Source organism: Artibeus jamaicensis, unplaced genomic scaffold (genome assembly GCF_021234435.1).
Source record: "Artibeus jamaicensis isolate MK-2021 breed Jamaican fruit bat unplaced genomic scaffold, CSHL_Jam_final contig_540, whole genome shotgun sequence".
NCBI lineage: Eukaryota > Metazoa > Chordata > Mammalia > Chiroptera > Phyllostomidae > Artibeus > Artibeus jamaicensis.
Window position 1 is genome coordinate 3534907 of NW_026521879.1, and position 21693 is coordinate 3556599.

General features: G+C 35.0%; 1 protein-coding gene across 1 annotated transcript in view; it reads right to left on the reverse strand.

The window, feature by feature from the left end:
• Positions 1-20317: 20317 nt before the first annotated feature.
• SLC13A1 (solute carrier family 13 member 1) overlaps positions 20318-21693 on the reverse strand; it is a 122153-nt gene continuing 120777 nt past the window's right edge. Inside the window, exon 15 of the mRNA XM_037125670.2 lies at positions 20318-20610. Coding sequence (XP_036981565.2) covers positions 20476-20610 — 135 coding nt within the window. The 3' untranslated portion in view covers positions 20318-20475. The remainder of the gene's footprint in view (positions 20611-21693) is intronic.

Sequence of the window (21693 nt, forward strand, 5' to 3'; positions counted from 1 at the left end):
CTTATTTCACTTAAGCATAATGCTCTCCAGTTCCATCTACGTACTAAAACTTTCTACATCTTTATAAAAATGAAGTATGTGTATTATCATGTAATGTTTTTATATATATGTAATATATATTGTTAAGGGAAATATATAAATTAAAGAAACATATGAACATGAACAAATGATAAGTCAACTTCAAATCATGTTTATCTAGACATAAAACAGAACCCTACATTTTTAACCAGCAAATTTTTATTAATTTTTAAGATAAAAATAGATAATGCAAATAAAGATGCACTAAATAAACTTTGAATATTCACAAAAATCTTTCGCTGACTAAAATTGGTGAAATTTGACTGCAAAAGTATACAGTAGTTTGACAAAAAACTGAGAAAATGCTAAAACTTTGAATTAAACTACTCCCTACTGTGTGTATATTCCTTAAGTTTATAAAGATTATATCTTCCAAAAAGCTGTTTTGTGAAACAACATTTTATTTGAAGAAAAGTGCTGCTTTGTCTTGCCTTGTTTTCATTTCTGCAGTCTCTGCACTCCTGCACAGTTTCTAGAGGAATCACTCCAAAACCGCCAAGGGAAACAATGGGTAGGGCATCTCAGTCACTGAAACCCAGATGGGAACAGCTAGCTGTTATGCCCTGGTGGCTACAATGAAGTGCTCTTGGTCACATTAACATTATTCCCATGGACTTAATTGTTTAATATTGTCGTCAATCTGATCAATTATTTAAAATATTACCTGTGTTTAAATATAGAGTTTCAAATCATATTTTGTTATAATAGCCAACTTGTTTTCTGCAATGATTTATATTTTATAAAGTAGATTAATATTATCTATAATTACAAATAAATATATATCCGTGGTTCTCAAGTGGGGGTAATCTTTACCCGAAAGGGACATTTAACAAAGTCCACAGATATTTGGGCTTGTCATAAATGGAGGACATTTGTTGCTGCTACCTACAGGGTTAATGGGTACGGATGCTGCCAAACATCTTATGGTGCATATAGCAGCTCCTCTTTCTCTCTCTCTCTCTCTCACACACACACACACACACACACACACACACACACACACACACGACTTCTCTGGAGTAAAATGTCAATAGTGCTGTTTTTGAGAATCTTGATTTATATCGAAGGGAAAGAAAAAACATTCAAAGGCTACCTAGTAAGCTTGTTCTTCAAAGTGAACAAATGTATAAAGGAAATTATCATCTCCTAAAATAAGAGGTTCCAGTGCACAGCAAAGTTCTGCATGTTTTGTTTGACCAGTTGAGGTGCCCCTGTCCTCTTCACTATGCTTTAGGAAATGGGAAGTAGGGTATATACTAGCTTAGGCAAACACTTATCTCTATAATGATTAGAAATAAAAAGTTTTTGCCTAGGCTAGAGAAAACTAAGAGCAAGCTTAAAGAATTTGAGTCAAAAGAGAGTTAAAACCCTTAATCTCTTGGCTTTGCAATCTGTAGATATATCATGCAGCTGGAAAAAATGTAAGTGCAAGAACACACTTACCAACATTAGAAAATAATCATTTATTGGAGATCTTGGCTTGCAGGAATAAGTCCAGATCCTGCTTCTGAAGAGTACATGAATTATATATGTATTTTTCCCTTACCTACTTGAACATGAAAAAAAACTATTAAATAAGCATGCAAAGCCAGGGCATATGGCTTTAATAAATAGTACCAAATGGGTGGAGGAGGAAATAATTGAAAATTTATGAGAATTACTTATAATCTTGTATGGTCAATGGAAAGACTTTAAGTGTATTAAAGGCCAAATAATAAATTACTTCAGCTGACTTTGCATATTTTTCCATAGCCTATGCAAAAAAATAACTGAAATTATGCTAATCTAATATGTTATGGCAATCTTAATTTAATTTTAACTGTAAGGGCAAGTAGGAAATGCTGAAGTTTATTTATAACTTAACTCTGAACTAATGATGACATTGAATCTGAACTAAAATATGTTTTCACCTTTAAAAAATTGGTAGGACAAACATCAAATATATCATACTATAGGAAGAAGGTTAAAAATGTTAGTATGACTACCATGAAATAAAATATCCACATCCAAAATATGTGAGTAAATATATGTAAATCTCCCAGAACCAGGCCTTCTGCACAATAAACACTCTCTAAGTGTGAGCTATTATTATTATTAATTCTAAGGCCTATTACAGCTTTAAATGAAATAGGTATCTTATAACTAACTGAATAAAGGAGGCATAACTAAATAAATGAACCTTAATCAAGGAAGATCTCAGTCCAGAAGTCTTCATGTTGCTGATTCTGAATATTAGGAAATATATCTGAGGAAAATCTGCCTACATAGAGGAGGAATATATTCTTCTGAGATATCAGTACCAGCAACAGCAATGCACAATTGTCATTCTTTGTGCTCAGCTAATGTTCTTCAAGCAACCCTTTTTCAGAGTCAGAAAAAGAATAAGTAATCTGAAAGAAACAGAAATCTGAGTAAGGAAAATCAGTGACACATGCCATCTCCCAGCAAGAACAGATGGGCTGACAGCTTTTAGCCATGTTGAAACAAATGAAGAAACAATGTACTGAGTATAATGGATCCGTTGAACATTGTATGAAATTCCACAAAAAGAGTAGCTCAGTTGAAAAGCATTTGTTCTGCTAATGATAACATCAAAAACAAAAACCATCATGGGACCTATAAAAATAAAACTGTAGAATCTTATTAAAGCACACAAAACAAGAGCCAAACAACTGTAGAAGAAAAGAAAATGCATATTGAATATAACCATAAATCAGTCAGTGGCAATAAGTACCAAGAGCATAAAGATGTTACTGGTGAGTAACATATAGAACATATCTAACATACACAACAACATAGAGCATACAACTCACATTGGATTAAAGTTTATTAGAAGTGTTTAAAATGTCTAAACATATAATAACAAAGATCATATTAAAATTTTAATATTTTTTGATATTTTGAAATGATTCATAACATCAAAGTAGAATCAGCATTTAAAATGTACTTACTTATTAACCAAAAATCTAGTTGGATAGAGGGATGGACAGACAGACAGATATGTGACAAAACAGACTAAAATGTTAATGACAAAATCTAGGTGGTAGGGGTATTCCCTAAAGTTCTATCAACTTTATTGTTTACTTGAGAGTTTTCATATCAAAGTGTTTAGAAATATTTTCAGACATTTATGTAGTCAGTTTCTCTAATATTTTAGGAGAAAAACAGTCCATATCTAATATGAATGAGTCCAGAAAATAATAAAAGTGGGAAAGATAGTCAACTCACATAATAAGAGTAGTAAAAGTTTAAAAATGAAATTGGACAATAGTTAAGTGCTATTATTATGACAATTTAACAGACAGGGAAACTGGGCATTAGAGAGTTAAATTACTGGGCCAAAGGTATGCAACTAGAAAATGCTAATATTCAAGACCTGGTATTTCTTAATCCAAAATCAGGCTCTTAACTCTTATATTTTACTTTCCTAATCTCAAATTAGACAATAATTTTCTGGGAAATGACCTAAGTGCAAAGGTATTTTGGTAATATTTTAGTACTATTGTACAAAATCTTTCTATCGCACTTTAAATAAGTCTCCCTTCATTTTCCTTTCCCACCCTCAGGCTCTCTTTCCTTCTTTTTCTTTCTTTCTTTCTTTCTTTCTTTCTTTCTTTCTTTCTTTCTTTCTTTCTTTCTTTCTTTCTTTCTTTCTTTCTTTCTTTCTTTCTTTCTTTCTTTCTTTCTTTCTTTCTTTCTCTCTCTCTCTTTCTTTCTTTCTGTGAGACCACTTTATTTTTATTTTATTTTATTTTTTAAAATTTATTTAATTATTGTTCAAGTACAATTTTCTGTTTTTTACTCCCATCCCAGCCCACCCCCCCTTGCTCCCCACCTCCCTCCCATTTCCACCCCCCTTAGTTGTTGTCCATGTGTCCTTTATACTAGTTCCTCTAAATCCTCCCCTTTTTTCCCCTGAAATTCCCTTCCCTTTCTCCTCTGGCCACTGTCCCCCTGTTCTCTATTTCAGTGTCTTTGTTTTTATTTTGCTTGCTTGTTTGTTTTGTTGTTTAGCTTCCTGTTAAAGGTGAGATCATATGGTATTTGTCTTTAACACCTGGCTTATTTCACTCAGCATAATGCTTTCCAGTTCCATCCATGCTGTTGCAAAGGGTAGGAGCTACTTCTTTCTTTCTGCCCACCCTCAGGCTTCCATGCTCCATTCAGACAGACACTCAATCCCAAAACTCGGTCAGATCTTCTTTAAAATCAACTGTCCAATGAGCTTTTTATATCAAAGATTTTTATGCACTCATATTTATCCAAAAAGTGTAAATGTGGACTAAATGGTCTTTTCCAGAAGCCCATTGTTGATTTCGCACTCCCCCCTTCCCTCAGGAGTGAGAGAAATACTTATTACAATGATGCATTGTCATGAAGAACTCCTAGAACTTATCACAAAGTCTTGCTTTAAAATATTGCTTTGTACATTGTGTTGAATCAGCTTGCAACTAATTCTAACCTCTGAACAAGAGGGAATACCTGGTTTTCCAACTCTTCCTAGAATTCTTGTATATACTCTTACAGGAATTTAGAAAAATAAGTTGAAAGACACAGCACATTATTAAATCACCATTTGTTATATTTTTCCAAGGGAATAAAAAGTGTGATTAGAAAATGTCAACAGGAAATTTTTAGAAAAACTCCCAGTTCACAAGCTGACATTTCTTTACAGAGAAGTTAGCAGATATACTAGTGATGATTGCTTTGATAATTTCAGATACTGTTGTTTTATCTCTTAGAAGGCACTTAATCATATTCTAATACAAATGAACAATGTGGAAAAGTCCTTGAGAACATGCAATTATGGTGTGATGCATCTTTCAGTTCACAGACTGATATTCTGAATGCTTAAAAAGCTGCTCCATCAGTCATTCAGATAGCAGGAATGAAAAACAGACGAATTTAGAACAAGAAAGAGAGTAATTCAGCTCAATATCACTCCCACCTGAGCAGAGTGTGGCATCCCTCTCTTCAGCTCACCAAAGTTCAGGTGTAGCTGGGAAGTGATGTCTGAACCTCCAAGAGCCAACCTGTCAGTAAAATAGTCTATCCACATTTTTTAACCATAGTTTACTATTAGTAAATAGTAAGAGATATTAGAATGATATAAGGAATAAATATGTACAGTTACTCGCAAAACTCAGTTTTGTTAAACTTTTTAAAATTGTTGTTCAAGTACAGTTGTCTCCATTTCCCACCCACAGCTCCCCTTATCACAAAACTCTCTCTTATCACCTCAATAACACAAAACATCATCAACACCGAAAAGGAACTCAAGGCATGCCTGGCCAACTTTTGTGGCCAAAGACACTTTAAGAATTCCACTGAGACTTAACAGAGTGCAAAGCAAAATTTCTTCTTGTTAAATGCTAAATAATAGTTCATGGTATGAATGGTTTTACAATATGCTGAACCATTCACTCTTTGAAGGACATCTGGGTTGTTTCCATTTTTTTGTTTTTATTAATAAGCTGCTATAAATATCTGTAGGTAGGTTTTTATATCAACATACATTTTCATTTCTTTGGGATAAATGTCCAGGATTGCAGTTGCTGGGTTATATGGCAGTTTCATATTCAGTGTTTGCTTGTTTGTTTTTTGTCAAGAATTGGCAATCTGTCTTCCATACTGGCTGTGCTACTTGTATTTCCACCAACACTGTCTGAGTGAGTGAATTTCTCCACACCCCTGGCAGTATTTGCTGTTCTCACTATTCTTTATGTTAGCTTGACAGGTGTATAGTAATGTCTCGTGTGGTTTTAATTTACATTTACCTAATGGATAATGCTGTTAAACATCTTTTCATGTGTTTATTTAATATCTCAATACACTCCTTTTTAAAATGTATATTTACATGCTTGCCCATTTTCTTTTGTTTATTTTTATTTTTAACATTTTATTGTTTATCCTATTATAGTTGTCACACTTTTTCCCCGTTGCCCCTTCCACTGAGGCCACCCTTCGCTCACATAGTCTCCATACCATTGTCCATGTTCATGTGTCCTTTATATACGGTCTTTGACTTATCCCATCACCTTCTTTCAATGAGTCTCCACCTCCCCTCTCCCCTCTTATAGCTCACAGTCTGTTCATGATTCTGTGCCTCTGGTTCTATTTTGCTCATTAGTTTATTTTATTCATTAGATTCCAGTTACAAGTGAAGTCATATGGTATCTGTCTTTCATAACTGACTTGTTTCCCTTAGTATAATAGTTTCCAGTCCACTCACAGGATCGATCCATTTATACCTGTTAGAAACAGGTAGAAATCCCTGCTTTTTCCATTGCGTATGGAATGTACCACAGTTTTTTTAATCCACTCATCTACTGATGGGCAATTAGGCTGTTTCCAAATCTTGAATTGAAAATAGCACTACTATGAACATTGCGGTGCATATATTCTTTTGATTTGCTGTTTATGGATTCTTAGGATATATTCCCAGCAGTGGAATCACTGGGTCCAAAAGCGGTTTCATTTTAATTTTTGAGGAAATTCCATACTGTTTTCCACAGTGGCTGCACCAGTCTGCATTCCCTCCAACAGTGCACTAGGGTTCCCTTTTTTCCACATCCTCACCAGCACTTTCTTGTTGATTTTTTTATGATAAACATTCTGACACGTGTGAGGTGGTATCTTTTGGCTTTAATTTACATCTCCCTGATGGCTAGTGATGTTGAGCATTTTTTTCCATGTGTCTATAGGCCATCTGTGTGTCCACTTTGGAGAAGTATCTATTCAGGTCCTTAGCCCATTGTTATTGGGTTGTTTGCCTTGATGTTAATCATATAAGTTCTTTACATATTTTGGAAACTAACCCTTATTAAATGTATTATTGGCAAATATTTTCTCCCATATAATGGGTTCCCTTTTCATTTTCTTGATGGTTTCTTTTGAAAAAACTTTTTAGTTTGATGTAGTTATATGTTTCTTTTTTCATTTGTTTCCCTTGCCTGAGGAGAAACATCAGCAATAACATTTCTGTGAGAGATGTGTGAGATTTTATTGCCTATGTTTTCTTCTAGAATTTATATGGTTTCACAACTTACATTAAAGTCTTCAATCCATTTTGAGTGTATTCTATGTGGTGTAAGAAGGTGTTTTTTTTTTTCACTTGTACTTGTCCAATTTTCCCAACACTATTTATTGAAGAGACTGTCTATACTCCATGCATGCTCTTCCTTCCTATGTTAGATGTCAGTTGAACATAAAGGCACAGGTTTGTTTCTGGGGTCTCTGTTTCATTTCATTGATCTATATTCTTGTTCCTATGCCAGTTCCTGGCTGTTTTGACTACAATGCTCTTGTAGTATAGTTTAATATCAGGTGTGATACCTCCAACTGTGTTCTTTCTCCAGAGTGCTAAAGCTATTTGGTGCTTTTTTTGGCTCCATATAAATTTTTGGAATATTTGTTCTAGATCTATGAAATATGTCACTGGTATTTTGATATGGATTGCATTAAACCATAAATTGTTTTCGGTAATATGGGCATTTTAATAATGTTAATTCTTCAAATTCATGGTGAAATTTTTCCTAGGTATTTTTTTTCCTGCAGTAGTAAGACTGTTTTCTTAATTTCTCTTTTGGATAGTCATTATTTGTGTATAAAAATGCCACCAATTTCTGAACATCAGTTTTGTATTTTGATACTTCACCAATTTATTTGTTAGATCTAAGAGTTTTTTGGTGGAGTCTTAGGGTTTTCTGTGCACATATCATGTCATCTGCTAATAATGATAGATTTACTTCCTTCTTTCTAATTTGGATGCTTTTTATTTCTTTTTTGTTTCTGAATTCTGTGGGTAGGAATTTCATTACTATGTTGAATCAGAATGGTGAAAGCAGACATCCATATGTCATTCCTGACCTTAAGGGAAATGCTTTTTGTTTTTGCTGATTGAGTATGATGTTGCTATAAGTTTTTTGGATGTAGCCCTTATATATTGAGGTATGCTCACTGTATTCCCACTTTGGTGAGTTTTTTCTGAGTTTTTATCATAACTGGGTGTTGCATTTTATCAAAAGTTTTTTCTGCATCTATTGATATGATCAGGTGATTTTTGTTTTTCATTTGTTTATGTAATGTATCACATTTATTGATTGTGAATATTGTAGCATACTTGCTTCCCTGGAATAAATCCCACATGATTGTGTTGTATGATTTTTTCATTTCATTTTATTTTATTTTATTTTATTTTATTTTATTTTATTTTATTTTATTTTATTTTATTTTATTTTATTTTATTTTATTTTTAATTTTATTTTATTTTATTGTTGTTCAAGTACAGTTGTGTGCCTTTTCCCACTACCTCTCTCCCCACCGACCCCAGCCACCCCACTTTCCTTCCCTGATTCCACCCCCCTTGATTTTGTCCATGTATACATTATAGTTGTTCCTGAAAACCCTTCATCCTTTCTCCCCATTATCCCCTCCCATCTCCCCTCTGGTTACTGTCCTTTTGTTCTTAATGTCAGTGTGTCTGGTTATATTTTCTTTGCTTGTTTTGTTGATTGGGTTAGTGTATTACTGGATTTGTTTTACTAACAATTTGTTGAGCATTCTAGCATCTATGTTCACCATAGATATTGGCCTATATATATATTTTTTTCTTTTCTGTGTCTTTACCTGGTTTAGGATAATACTGGCCTCATAAGAAGTGGTTGGAAGTCTTCCTTTTTCTTGAGGGTTTTTTTTTAATATTTTGAGAAGGATAGGTGTTAGTTCTTCTTTGAACGATTGGTAAAATTCTCCTGTGAAGCCATCTGGTCCAGGACTTTTGCATGCCAAGAATTTTTTTTTATTACTGCTTCAATTTCACTAGTTGTTATCAGCCTATTCAGATTTTCTGCTTCTTCCTGATTCAGTTTGGAAGATTTTATGTTTCTAGAAATTTATACATTTCCCCCAGGTTGTAAATTTCTTAACATATAGATGTGTTTCTGTGGTATCAGTTTTTACTTCACCTCTTTCTTCTGCTTTTATTTATTTGGGTCCTTTTTCATATTTCCTTTGAGTTTGGTTAAAGACTTGTCAATTTTGTTTATCTTTTCACAGAATGAGCTCCTAGATTCATTAATCTTTGGAATTGATTTTTCAGTCCCTGAGTAATTTATTTCTGCTATGATTTTGATTATATTCTTCCTTCAACTCACTCTGGGCTTTTTTTGTTGTTGTTTTCCTAGTTCTTTAAGGTATAAGATTAGGTTGTTTATTTGAGGTTTTTCTGTCCTCTTTAGGTTCATAATGCTATGAACTTCCCTCTCAGGACTGCTTTTGCTGTGTCTCATAGGTTTTGGGGTTTTGAGTGTTTGTTTTTACTTATTTCCAGGTATTTTTAAATTTCTTCTTTTATGTCACTGTTAGTGACATAAAATAACTCCTTTTAGTTATTTAATAACATGCTATTTAGCCCCCATGTATTTAAATAATTTTGAGTTTTTTTTCTTGAGGTTGATTTCCAGTTTCAAGCCATTGTGATTTGAGAAAATGCTTGATATGACTTCGATTTTCTTGAATTTGTCGAGGCTTATTTTGTGTCCTATTATGTGGTCTCTGTTTGAAGATGATCTGTGTGCATTTGAAGAGAAAGTGTAGTCTCCTTCTTTGGGATGAAATCTTCTGTAACTATCAACTAAATCCATTTGATACAGTGCATTATTTAATGCTGTTATAACCTTGTTGATTGTCTAGAGGATCTGTCATTGTTGACACTGGAGTATTAAAATCACCTACAGGGACCGTATTGCTGTAGGTTTCTTTCTCTTTCTTAAAATATATTTTATTGATTATGCTATTTTTGTCCTGTTTTTTTCTCTCCTTTATTCCCCTCCACCCTGTACCCCCATGTTGGGAATTGCCCTGCCTGGTTTCAGAAGCTATAACTCCTCATGGCTAAGGCTGAGTAAAAAGACCTTGGGACCATAAGAAACTTATCCTCCCCACAGAAGCACAGCCTCTGCCCCCTTGGTCCCTGGAGGATGGCTGTATAGTCAATGATGGGTAAGCTTCCTCATGGAAAGAACAAGCTAATACAGGCACAGTCTCAAAGGGGCCATCATGGATGAACTTAGGGGACTGTAGAAATAGGAGGTGATGGACCCTCACCCCCCAGCTTTGTCATAGCCTGAGTCCTCATTCTATCTGTAAAAAGTCTCCTAATCTCTTGGCTGCCCACATCCCCCACATGATTTTAAGTTTGAAACAATTCTGGAGGTGGGTGTGGTCCTATGCTGAAATAAGCGGTTTCCAGAGACACTCAGGCCTAAGAAAGAATGCATAAAATCCTGTGAAACCTCCTTTCCTAAGAATACCCTCAATTTAAAAGATAAGGGTCCAAGCATAAAATGAGTTTGCTTCCCAAAGTTTTATGGCTCTTTGACATCACTCTATCTCTATCTGACCCTGACTCAGAATAAGCCCTCATAGTTCTTTGAATGTTATCTACTGCTTGATAATTACTGCCTGACAATGACTGATGAGCTTTACATATATGCCCTACATTCCTATGCAAATTAAACCCAATAAAAGTCCATTGAGGAACAGGCTCAAGGGCCTTCTCCTCCGAGAGGTTGGCTACTTTCTTCCCTAGTCAGATTGTGTCTTAGTAGAATTATTCTCATCACACCCCCACTCCCACCTGCATTCCCATACCTTAGTTCATGTCTGTGGGTCGTACATATAAGTTCTTTGGCTTCTCCATTTCCTATACTGTTTTTAACCTTCCCTTGTCTACTTTGTGCCTACCATTTATGCTACTTATTCCCTGTACATTTTCTCCCCTGCTCTCTCCCAGCCCCTCCCCTCTGATAACCCTCCAGAAGATCTCCATTTCTGAAATTCTGTTCCCGTTCTAGTTGTTCACTTAGTTTGTTTTTGTTTTGTTTTTAGGTTTGGTTGTTAATAGTTGTGAGTCTGTTGTCATTTTACTGTTCATATTTTTGACCATCTTATTTTTCTTAGATAAGTCCCTTTAACATTTCATATAAGAAGGACTTCATGATGATGAACTTCTTTAACTTGACCTTATCTGAGAAGCACTTTGTCTGTCCTTCCATTTTAATGATAGCTTTGTTGGATAGAGTAATCTTGGATGTAGGCCCTCACCTTTCATGACTTTGAATACTTCTTTCCAGCCCCTTCTTGCCTGCAAGGTTTCTTTTGATAAATCAGCTGATAGCCTTATAGGAACTCCTTTGCAGGCAACTGTGTTCTTTTCTCTTGTTGCTTCTAAGATTCTCTCCTTATCTTTAATATGGGGTAATGTAATTATGATGTGCCTTGGTGTGTGCTTCCTTGGGTCCAACCTCTTTGCAACTCTCTGAGCTTCCTGGACATTATGAAAGTCTATTTCCTTTGCCAGATTGGGGAAGTCCTTCTTCATTATTTGTTCAAATAAGTTTTCAATTTCCTGCTGTTTCTCTTCTCCTTCTGGCATCCCTATGATTTGGATGTTGGAATGTTTAAAGTTGTCCTGGAGGTTCCTAAGCCTGTCCTCATTTTTTTGAATTCTTGTTTCTTCATGTTCTGGTTGAGTGTTTATTTCTTCTTTCTGGTCTAACCTCTTGATTTGAGTCCAGGTTTCCTTCCCATCACGGTTGGTTCCCTGTTCATTTTCCTTTATTTCACTTTGCATACTTCTTCCTCTAATTTGTGATGATGGTCAACCATTTTTTTGAGAATTCTGATTACCAGTGTTTTTAACTCTGCATCTGATAGGTTGGTTATCTCTTTATTGCTTAGTTCTATATTTGGAGCTTTGATCTGTTCTTTCGTTTGGGCCATCTTTCTTTTTTGTCTCAGCATGCTCGTACGTAGTAAAGGGCAGAGCCATGGGTATTCTCAAGGTAGGGGCAACCCAATATACTGCGTTGTGGCACTGTATGTAGGGCAGGGGTCTAAGAAGAAATAGTGCCATTTGCTCAGGTCTTGGCTAGCTTTCAGTCACTTCCCCTGGTACCCACAATCAAATTGGGCCCTTCTGCTGCTAATTCCCAGGTGGGCAGTTTTGTGTACATTCTAGGACCCCGTGGATCTTTCCAATGAACTCTCCTGTGAAGTTAGGAGTTTCTCCCACCACCACTACTCCCACAGATTTTTACAGTCAGAGGTTTGAGGCTTTATTTCCCCATACTGGAACCCTAGGTTGTGCAGTCTGTCTCACTCCCCAGTTGTTCCTTCGAGTTTATCTTCATGCAAGTGTGGGACCACCCAGTCTTCCAGCCACCATCTTGCTGTGAATCCCCTCCACCCTGGCTGCCCAACTTCACCCCTCCTAAAGGTCTGAATGAATGTTTTTTCTTTAACTCCTTGGTTGTTGGACTTCCATATATTTTGATTTACTGGTAGTTCTTGTTATTTTTTTAATAAAAAATGTTTATTTTTATTTTTTTATTTTTTGGTGTTGTCCTTCTTTTGGTTGTGTGAGGAGGCAAATTGTATCTACCTATGCCTTCATCTTGGCCAGAAGTCATCTTTCTTAAACTCTTCGAAGATTTTATTTATATATTTAGGTGCTCCTATATTGAGTGCATACCTATTTACAAAAGCTATATTCTCTTGCTGGACTGACGTCTTAAGTATTATGTGGTGACCTTTTCCACCTCTTGTTATTATCTTTGTTTTGAAGTCATTTTGTCAGATAGATTATTGCTACCCCCGCTTTTTTTCATGTCCATTTGCTTGGAATATTTTTTTCACCCCTTCACTTTCAGTCTGTGTACATCTTTTGTTCTGAGGTGTGTCTCTTGTTGACATCATGTATGAGGGTCATGTTTTTTTATCCATTCAGCTGCCCTATGTCTTTTGGCTGGAACATTCAATCCATTTACATATATGATTGTTATTGATATGTACTTATTCATTGCCATTTTCCCTTTGTACTTATGTTCCTCTGTCTATATATTTCTCCTTCTAAAGAAGTCCCTTTAACAACTCTTGCCATGCTGGTTTTGTTGGAAATGTACTCCTTCAGCTCCCTCCCCTTTTTTGGTCTGGGAAGCTCCTCATTATTTCGCCTTCCTTTTAAAATGAGAGACTTGCTGAATAGAATGGTCTTGTTTGTAGGTCCTTGCTTTTTATTACTTTGAATGCTTAATGCAAGTCTATTTTAGACTATGGACTTTCTGTTGATAAATCAGCTGACAGCCTTATTTGAGCTCCCTTCCAGGTACCTGCTTCTCTTTTGCTGCTTTTAAGATTCTTTCTTTGTTTTTAAACTACCACTTTAATTATGATGTGTCTTGGTGTGGGGCTTTTTGGGATTCTCTGTGCTTCCTGAACCTACATGACTCCCTTACCAAGTTAGGGAAGTTTTCTGTCATTTTTTTCTTCAAATATGCATCTATCCTTTGTTCCCTTTCCTCTCCTTCTGGTATTCCTATGTTGTGAGTATTATTATGTTTCATGTTTCCCAAAGCTCACTTAAATTATCCTTGTCCTTTTTCTGTCTTTTTTCATTTTGTTTTTCTGACTGGGTGTTTTTTTCACCTTGTCTTCCAAATTACTAATTTAATCCTCTGCATCCTCTGCTTTGACTAGTCTGCTTTTATTTATTCTAGTGTATTCTTTCATTGAACTCTGTATTTCCACTGGTTCTTATATTTTCCATATTTTTTTTCATGCTGATGTTAGTCTGATTAACTTCCTTGAGCATTCTTATAGACATTACTTTGAACTCTATGTCTGATAATTTGTTTGCCTCAATTTCATTTAGCTCTTTTTCAGGGAAGTCCTCCTTTTCTTTTGTTTAGCAGTTGTTTCTTTGTCTTCCTATTTTAACTGTCTCTTTTTGTTTGTTTCTATGTATTAGATAGGTCTGCTTTGACTCCCTGTCATGTGGGGTGGGCTTATGAGATAAGAGTCCTTTGGGACCCAGTTATGCAGACTCTTTGTTCTCCTGATCTGGATGCTTTAGGAATGCACTTTGTGTGGGATATGTGGACCCATATCAACAGACTCTCCTGTTGATATGGGTCCTGAATGTTGTTGCCTGCTCATTAGTGGGGTCTCCTTTCCAAGTGGCCTACGGAAAGACTAAACCCCCACCACATCATGTACACTGTTGTACAGGTTCTGACAGACTGAAACAAAGCAACACAAAAAAATGAGATCAAAACAAGCAAATCTCCCTGAATAATAACAACAATATCAAAGACAAAAGATCAGAGAATAATAAAAGTGGAAAGAAAAATAGAATATTAGGGAAGAGGGAAAAAAGAAAAAGAATAAGAGAAGAGCAAAGGACAGAAAAGTGATTATGGAGGAGGAAAGGGATGAGAACTAATATGAATAATGAATTGAAAGAGGAAAACAGGAAAAAGGGACAAAAAAGAAAAAAATTAGAAAAACAAGAAAAGAAAGTAGAAGGGCACATTTCATTAATTAAAGGTAAGAGTAAAATAAGAAAAATGAAACAAAAAAATGAAGGAAAAGAAAAATAAAAAAATTTTTTTAAAGCTATCGAAACAAAAAAATAACAAAATTAATGAAAAAGAACAAAGTAGAATTTGTCTCAGCAGAATTTAGTGCTTGCCAATTCTCCCTTTAGACATGGCTCTGATATTGTCTGAAGTTGCTGTAAGCCAATGTCAGGTGCTGTTTGTAAAGCTACAAACGACCCAAAGTTTGTAGTTGAGTCATTCAGCCTGGGCTGAATGACCAAGAATGGCCCCAGCTGCTCTGTAAAGCTGGGTTTTATTAGCACTGGGTTTAGGGATGTGTCAGCAAATGTCCCAACTCACCAGGATCCATCAGCACAGGATCCACCTCTTCCTGTCTCTGCCTGCTGGCTGGCAGTCAGTCTTAGTCTAGTCTCAGACACTATTTATTCTTTCCAAGAGGGCTTAGGACAAATCCGGAGACAGGACTTCTGCCGGGTTCTCCCTTTGGATATAGCTATGATATTGTCTGAGGCTGGTGTAAGCCAATGTCAGGTGCTGACCACATCTAGCCCCCACCAGCCTGTTAAAAGCCACAAGCAATACACAATTTGTGGCTGCTTCCTGTGGGCTTGGGTACACCCAGGACGGTCCCAGCCACTCTGCAACGCTGAGTTTCATCAGCACTGGGTATAGTGGTGTGTCAGCAAATGTCCCAAATTACCACAAGATATGTCTTTGCCTGTCTTTGCCTGCCAGCCTGCTGTCAGTCTTAGACTAGTCACAGACATGACTGTTTTTTGCCCATTTTCTAATTGGATTGTTTGTCTACAAAGTTTATGTTGTTTTTTTTTTTAATATATATTATCAGTACTAGTCTATGTGTTCTGAAAATATTTTTTCCATTCTTTGTTTTTTAACCCTCTTAATGGTTTTTTTGCTGAGCATGAGTTTTAAATTTTGATGCTTAATTTATTAATTTTTGTTTTTATGGACTGTGCTTTTGGCGTAAAGTCTAACAACCCTGCAAAGTCCTACATCCTAAAGATTTTATACTTTTTCCTAAAAGTTTTATTACTTTATATTTCACTTAAGCATGTAGGTTCATGGTTCATTTTGAGTTTACTTTTTATTTTTAGTTAAGTCAAATTTTAAAAAATTCATTTCCTCTATGAATGTCTACCTCTCTAGCACCTTTTGTTGAAAGGGTGACTATCTTTCCTATGTTAAGTTGTTTTTGTGCCTTTGTAAAAAATGAAATAGGAGTATCATATCAGACTATTTCTAGGTTCTGTATTCTGTGTCATTTACATATGTGTCTATGCCTTTGCCAATACCTCATAGTTTTGATTGCTGTGTCTAATAAATCTTGGAGTTGAGTAGATCATTTAGTCTGGCTCTACTTTAATATTCAAAAATGTAAGTTTAAAGTCTGTTTTAAACTTCTTTGAATATTTTTACTGAATACATAGGATCACCTAAGTAATGATTCAATATCAATCATATTTGGAGAATAGATTCAGGGGAGGTTGCATAAGATGCAATAGAATATTATAGGAACTAGTACTTCAGTATTTAGTTATTATTCTCACTTTCCAGGAGATATATTAAAGATTAATAGTTAAAAATACTCTTTCTTTCAAACTTGCTTTTTATTTTGTAAATTTCTTGACTAATGTCAGATTTTAAAAGGCAAGATACCAGAAATACTCAAAAGCATTTTATGGAATTTTATACAATTTTCATTCTTTGTTTACATTCCTTTTTTTTAAATCCTCACCTCAGGATATCTTTATTGATTTTTAGAGGGAGAGGAAATGAGAGACATAGAAAGAGAGAAAGAGAGAAACATCAATGTTAGAGAGAAACATTGATCAGTTGCCTCCTGTACATGCCCCAACCAGGATCAAACCCACAACCTAGATATAAGCCCTGATGAGGAATCAAACATATAACTTAGGTATATGCGCTGACAAAGAATGGAACTGTGAACCATCTGGTGTACAGGACGACCCTCCAACACAGTGAGCCATCCAACCACAGCTGCTCACATTTTTTGTCAAGTGAAAATTTGAAGATAAGGAAAATGGATGCAGGAGATGGGATGTAAACAGGGGCCACTGAGACTTCTGTTCTTTATAACATTCACAGTTCTGGATTTGAGAAAAATGGGAGGTAAATACAAGTAACACTAGCGTAAAAAATATATGAACTATAAAGCTGGCTTTAGACCAAAGTGTAAATTATCTAATACATGAAAGCTCACATATAGTCCTGATGACAGTTTCAGTAATAAGAGAATGTCAAGTTCCAGTTCTGATGATGGACGATGGTCCTGTTTCAATTCTGAGAAAGAGCCAACGTAGGGTTTGTGTGAAAGGGAATGAGAATATTCCACAGAAACTTATCACATTCCTTGATTAAAGAACTGCTCACTCCCTGTGAACCCTTTATTCTGACTGAAAAGCAATTAATTTTACAGCTGAGATGAAAATTAAAAGTTTATGGAAAACTTTCGACTACATGTCAAAAAGTTTTGTCAGTAATGTCAATAACTATAGTCAATATGAATCCCAAGACCTTGAGGAATAACCTGTCACTAATTATTATTCATTTAATGAACCACCCTCAATAAATGGGAGTTAAGAAAGATTCCTGGAAGCTAGTCTGGAAGCCCAACATCTAAAAGATAAAAAATTATTTGAGAAACTGAGGTCTTCAAATTAGAAACAGATTTCTTGGCAGTCATGTTTAGAGGAGTCAAACATGCTGTATTTAGAATATTTCTTCCCTCTGTCCCAAGCTTTTTCCACCAAAATTTTCACTCACTCTTTTCAAGATAACTTGGAGTTGAAAAAACACTGTATGGAATACAAGGCCATTTCCAGCTTTATTTCAAAATTTATTTATAGACCACATAACATACAGTACATGTATAAAACTATCTATTGGTAACTTCTCTGTGTAGGAGTACTGTAAGAAGCCACTATACTTAGATGCTCTAACAAACACAGAATCTGACTCTTCTGAAGGGCCTGAGCACATTTGAAACTATTTTTATTTTTTTAATATTTTACTTATTTAGTTCTAGAGAGAGAGAAGGAAAGGGAAGTGTGTATATATAGTCTTTTATATATAACAATTTGTACTACACATGTTAAGATAGAATTAATGTAACATGGTATTATTTTATCAAATTTTGCTAATAGGTTTAATTAGTATTATTGGCTAAAAGTATACTTCTCACCTCCCAGGCTGGAAAGGAAAGAACAAAGCCCTGGATACCAAATAAGGTGGAAGCAGGGCACACATTTGAAAGGAAGTATGAAATCTAGAGATGCTGACGCCACACAGAGAGCAGGGATGAGTGGAAGATGTACATAGGCCAGTGACACCCTCTGGATACTCAGACGAACAGACAGTACTCAGGTACTTAGTGAAATTGCTACTATTATCCAGGCAAGGTCTAATCCTAAGTAAAATACTGGGATTTACAATGACAGAAATGTCTAATTAATCCTAAGTAAGGATCAAGATAATATAAAAAACACTAACACAAGTGGGAGGATGAAGATTTTTTTGTCATCTGTTAAGGTTGTCCTTTGGAAACTTTCAAAGACAGTATGCAACTTTCAGTCTAACAGAGCTTGAGAACTTAATGTAAATTGGAGAAAAGCTGAACGGGTGAAATGCAAAATGCTAAATTTTTGATATGTCAACCAAACATAAAAGATATAGCAGGAGAACTAGGTAGTTCACTTAAACAAATTTTGACTAAGTATTTTTTATCCTGTACTCAGTTGGCAGATATTGGAAGTAATTCATTAAAATGTTTATCTTATTTTCTTTAGAGCAAAACATTCATTATAATTTAAAAAATCATTATATTTTCATCATAAAAATGTACTCATCATATAATTCAGCAGTAATAAATTGGCTAGAAAAGAGCAGAAATGTAATAAACACATTATTATTAGATCATAAATGTTTAACATTTGACAAGGAAGGGAAGAGGTGAATGAACATAGATATACACAAAGAAGCAATATTACATTTTAAGGTTTAAAGGGACAAATTTTTCTTGAATGAAATTATTAAGTTTGCATTGACTAATTAATAAACAAATAATGAACGTGGACAACTTGTCATATACTTTCTTAAAGAAATGTATTCCATTTTTTAAAATTCATCTTTACTATATTTAATTTACAAAAAACTAAGTCAGGTCTGATGACTTTCATAAAAATTAAAAACAGCAAGGTTTTTTAAAACATATTTTTACTTTAATAAGTCAAGTATGTAAGAAAGCATTATTTTTATTGTTGACCCTATTACAGATGTTCCCATTTCCCCCACTTTGGGCACTTCCACCCCGCTTCCACTCCCATCCTTCTGGCCATCACCACACTGCTGTGTGTCTATGTGTAATGAACATATGTTCTTTGGCTAATCCCTTCACCTTCTTTTATTCAGTTCTCTTTCCCCTCTCCCCTCTGACAGCTATCAGTCTGTTCCCTGTATCTATGCCTCTGTTTCTATTTCATTCATCAGTTTATTTTGTTCATTACATTCTACATGTAACTATCTCTACATGAGATCATATGGTATTTGTCTTTCTCTGACTGGCTTATTTCACTTAGCATAATACTTTCAAGATTCATCCATCCTGTTGCCAAAAGTAAGAGTTCCTTCTTTTTCATGGCTGAGTAGTGTTCCACATGTAAATGTACCACAGCTTTTTTTATCCACTCATCACTGATGGGCACTTGGGCTATTTCCAGATCTTGGCTATTGTAAATAATGCTGCTATGAATGTAAGTGTGCATATATTCTTCCAGACTGGTGTTTTGAGATTCTTAGGATATATTCCCAGAAGTGGGATCACTGGATCAAGGAGCAGTTCCAAAACATAGCAAAGGTGTTTTTTTTTTTAACCATACACAAATTTTTTGTTTGTTTTTTCCCCCTTTAGTATAACTTTGGAACCAATAGACTTTGTTCTTTCACATCTTGAGTGCCAGAGGATTATTTCCTTCCTACTTTTGTTTGAATGATCACTTCTTTTCTCTTTTTGTTTTGCCCATAAATAACTTATTATTCTCTTTGTAGATTTATCAAGAGTTTAAATTTTTCATTCTTTATTTTCCCTCCAGTATTTTATTTCAGTGTTAATATAATGGTGTTATGTGACTTTTTTCCTACAAATGTATACACAGCGATAACTCATTTAAATTTTGGAATCTCCTTTTTAATATATGATAATAGGTATTACTAAAATAAGATAAACACAAATGAAACTGTTACATGTATACATAAGTGTGTTAACAGTTTTACAGTGTTCAGCTATTTTTCTAACAATACTGTGTTAATGGTGCAAATCATACATCTACAAAATTTATTTCTCTGTACACTGAAATCATAAAAATAAGAATTATATTACTCTGACCATAAGGTCAAATAGAAATTGGTCCTTATGTAGGAGTTTTCTGTTGTTTAGTGGATTCATATTTATTTAGATTAAACTTTGCTTTTTCACCACCAGATGACCACAGCTTTGGTTTTTCACAAAATTCCTTTTAATGACACTACAGAAATAATTTATCCAAGGACCTAATTAACTTGTATATTTTATTTTCTACTTATAGCTTCATGGCAAGTTTTTCAAATAATAAATTTGCATTTGAAATGTTATACTGAACCCAAACAGTAAGATGAAACAAATGACCTAAACTTTTTGAAGGTCAAGTTATAAATTATTCTTATGATGAAGTAGGATGCATATGGTCCATGAGCAAAATCACAACCACAGGCTTCTTGATGAAGACACTCAGAAACTCTTTGTATGTACCTCACAGGAAACATGGACTCTGAGTTCTGACAATAGGTTTTGGGACTTCACTGGAACTACAGCAGCTACACCAGGACTGATTTAAATGTGTCATCAGTTTTCAGAGATAAATTCTGCAGTGAATTCTTAATGATTCCCCAAAAGTACCACAGGATGGCCAGAGCACTGATATCATGGGTTGGTCGTACTGTTTATAGGAGCCCAGGAAGGGTAAGTGTAGAGGTCAAATATGGGCACAATCCAGGTGAACATGCCAAGCATCACCACAGCAACACCCACAATTTTAACACCAAGTCCAGCTTTAACCTGAATAAGGAAGAGCATAAATGTCAGTCTCCTGAAAAGAAAACTTATGGGAAAATTGGAATACCATTACAGAAGCCATCTGTCATATTTATGTTCATAGTAAATGACTAGTATAAAATGTTGATTTCATAAAACAAGGAGTTTTTCCATTCATGTCAAAAGATCATCTGTCCCCACCCTAATACCATTTACCGGAAGAGTCTCAGAGAGAATCCTCTGAGGAATCAACTTACTGACCAGTCTGATTCAAGAAAAATCCCTTTAAAAATCTGCCAGATCATTTAAGATCAAAATGTGAGTTTCATGGTTTTTTTTATTTTGGTGGATAAATTTCAGGTCACTAAATGAAAACTGGATCCTTAGTAGTCAACATTATTAATAGTTTTCCCTTCAGTATTCCTTTATTGAGGTTTAATGATGCCACATCTAGTCATCTTTCTTAGAATTCCCATTTTTCTAGCTCTGACATCATCATTCTGGTGTCCATTAAACAATCTCCAAGTTGCTTCCTATCCATTCAAACAAACGCCATCAAACTACTACCCGTGAACTGTTTTTGTGAATCAAGTTTTGTGGGACCACAACCACACCCATTTGTCTACAAATTGTTGTTGCTGCTTTCATGATACAATGGCAGAGTTGAGCAGTCATGACGGAGACCATATGCCTACAGAGCCTCAAATATTTACTATCTAGCTCTTTGCAAAGAAAGCAGCTTATCTTTACATTATCGGTATTAAAACATGGAGCTCCAAAGCTAAAGGAGGATACCTAGCAGTGATCACTACAGACAGCCCCTTTTCTGTCCATGCAAGCCACTTATTTATTTCCAGAACCTTTTTTTAAAATTCACATACATAGGACACTGCCTATGTTATGAACATTTTCTTTACCAAAATGATATTATGTAACTTCTGCCTAGAAGCATTTCCAGAATTTTTACCTCGCGGGAGTTTAGCAGCTCATGTGGAAAGAAGGGAGCTAGACTTAACTTGAAATTGCATTTGAATAGCAAGCTCATGGAATTTACTTTGGTTATATTCTCGTTTCTTTTGGTTTGGAAGTTGTATATCAAAATTTAGG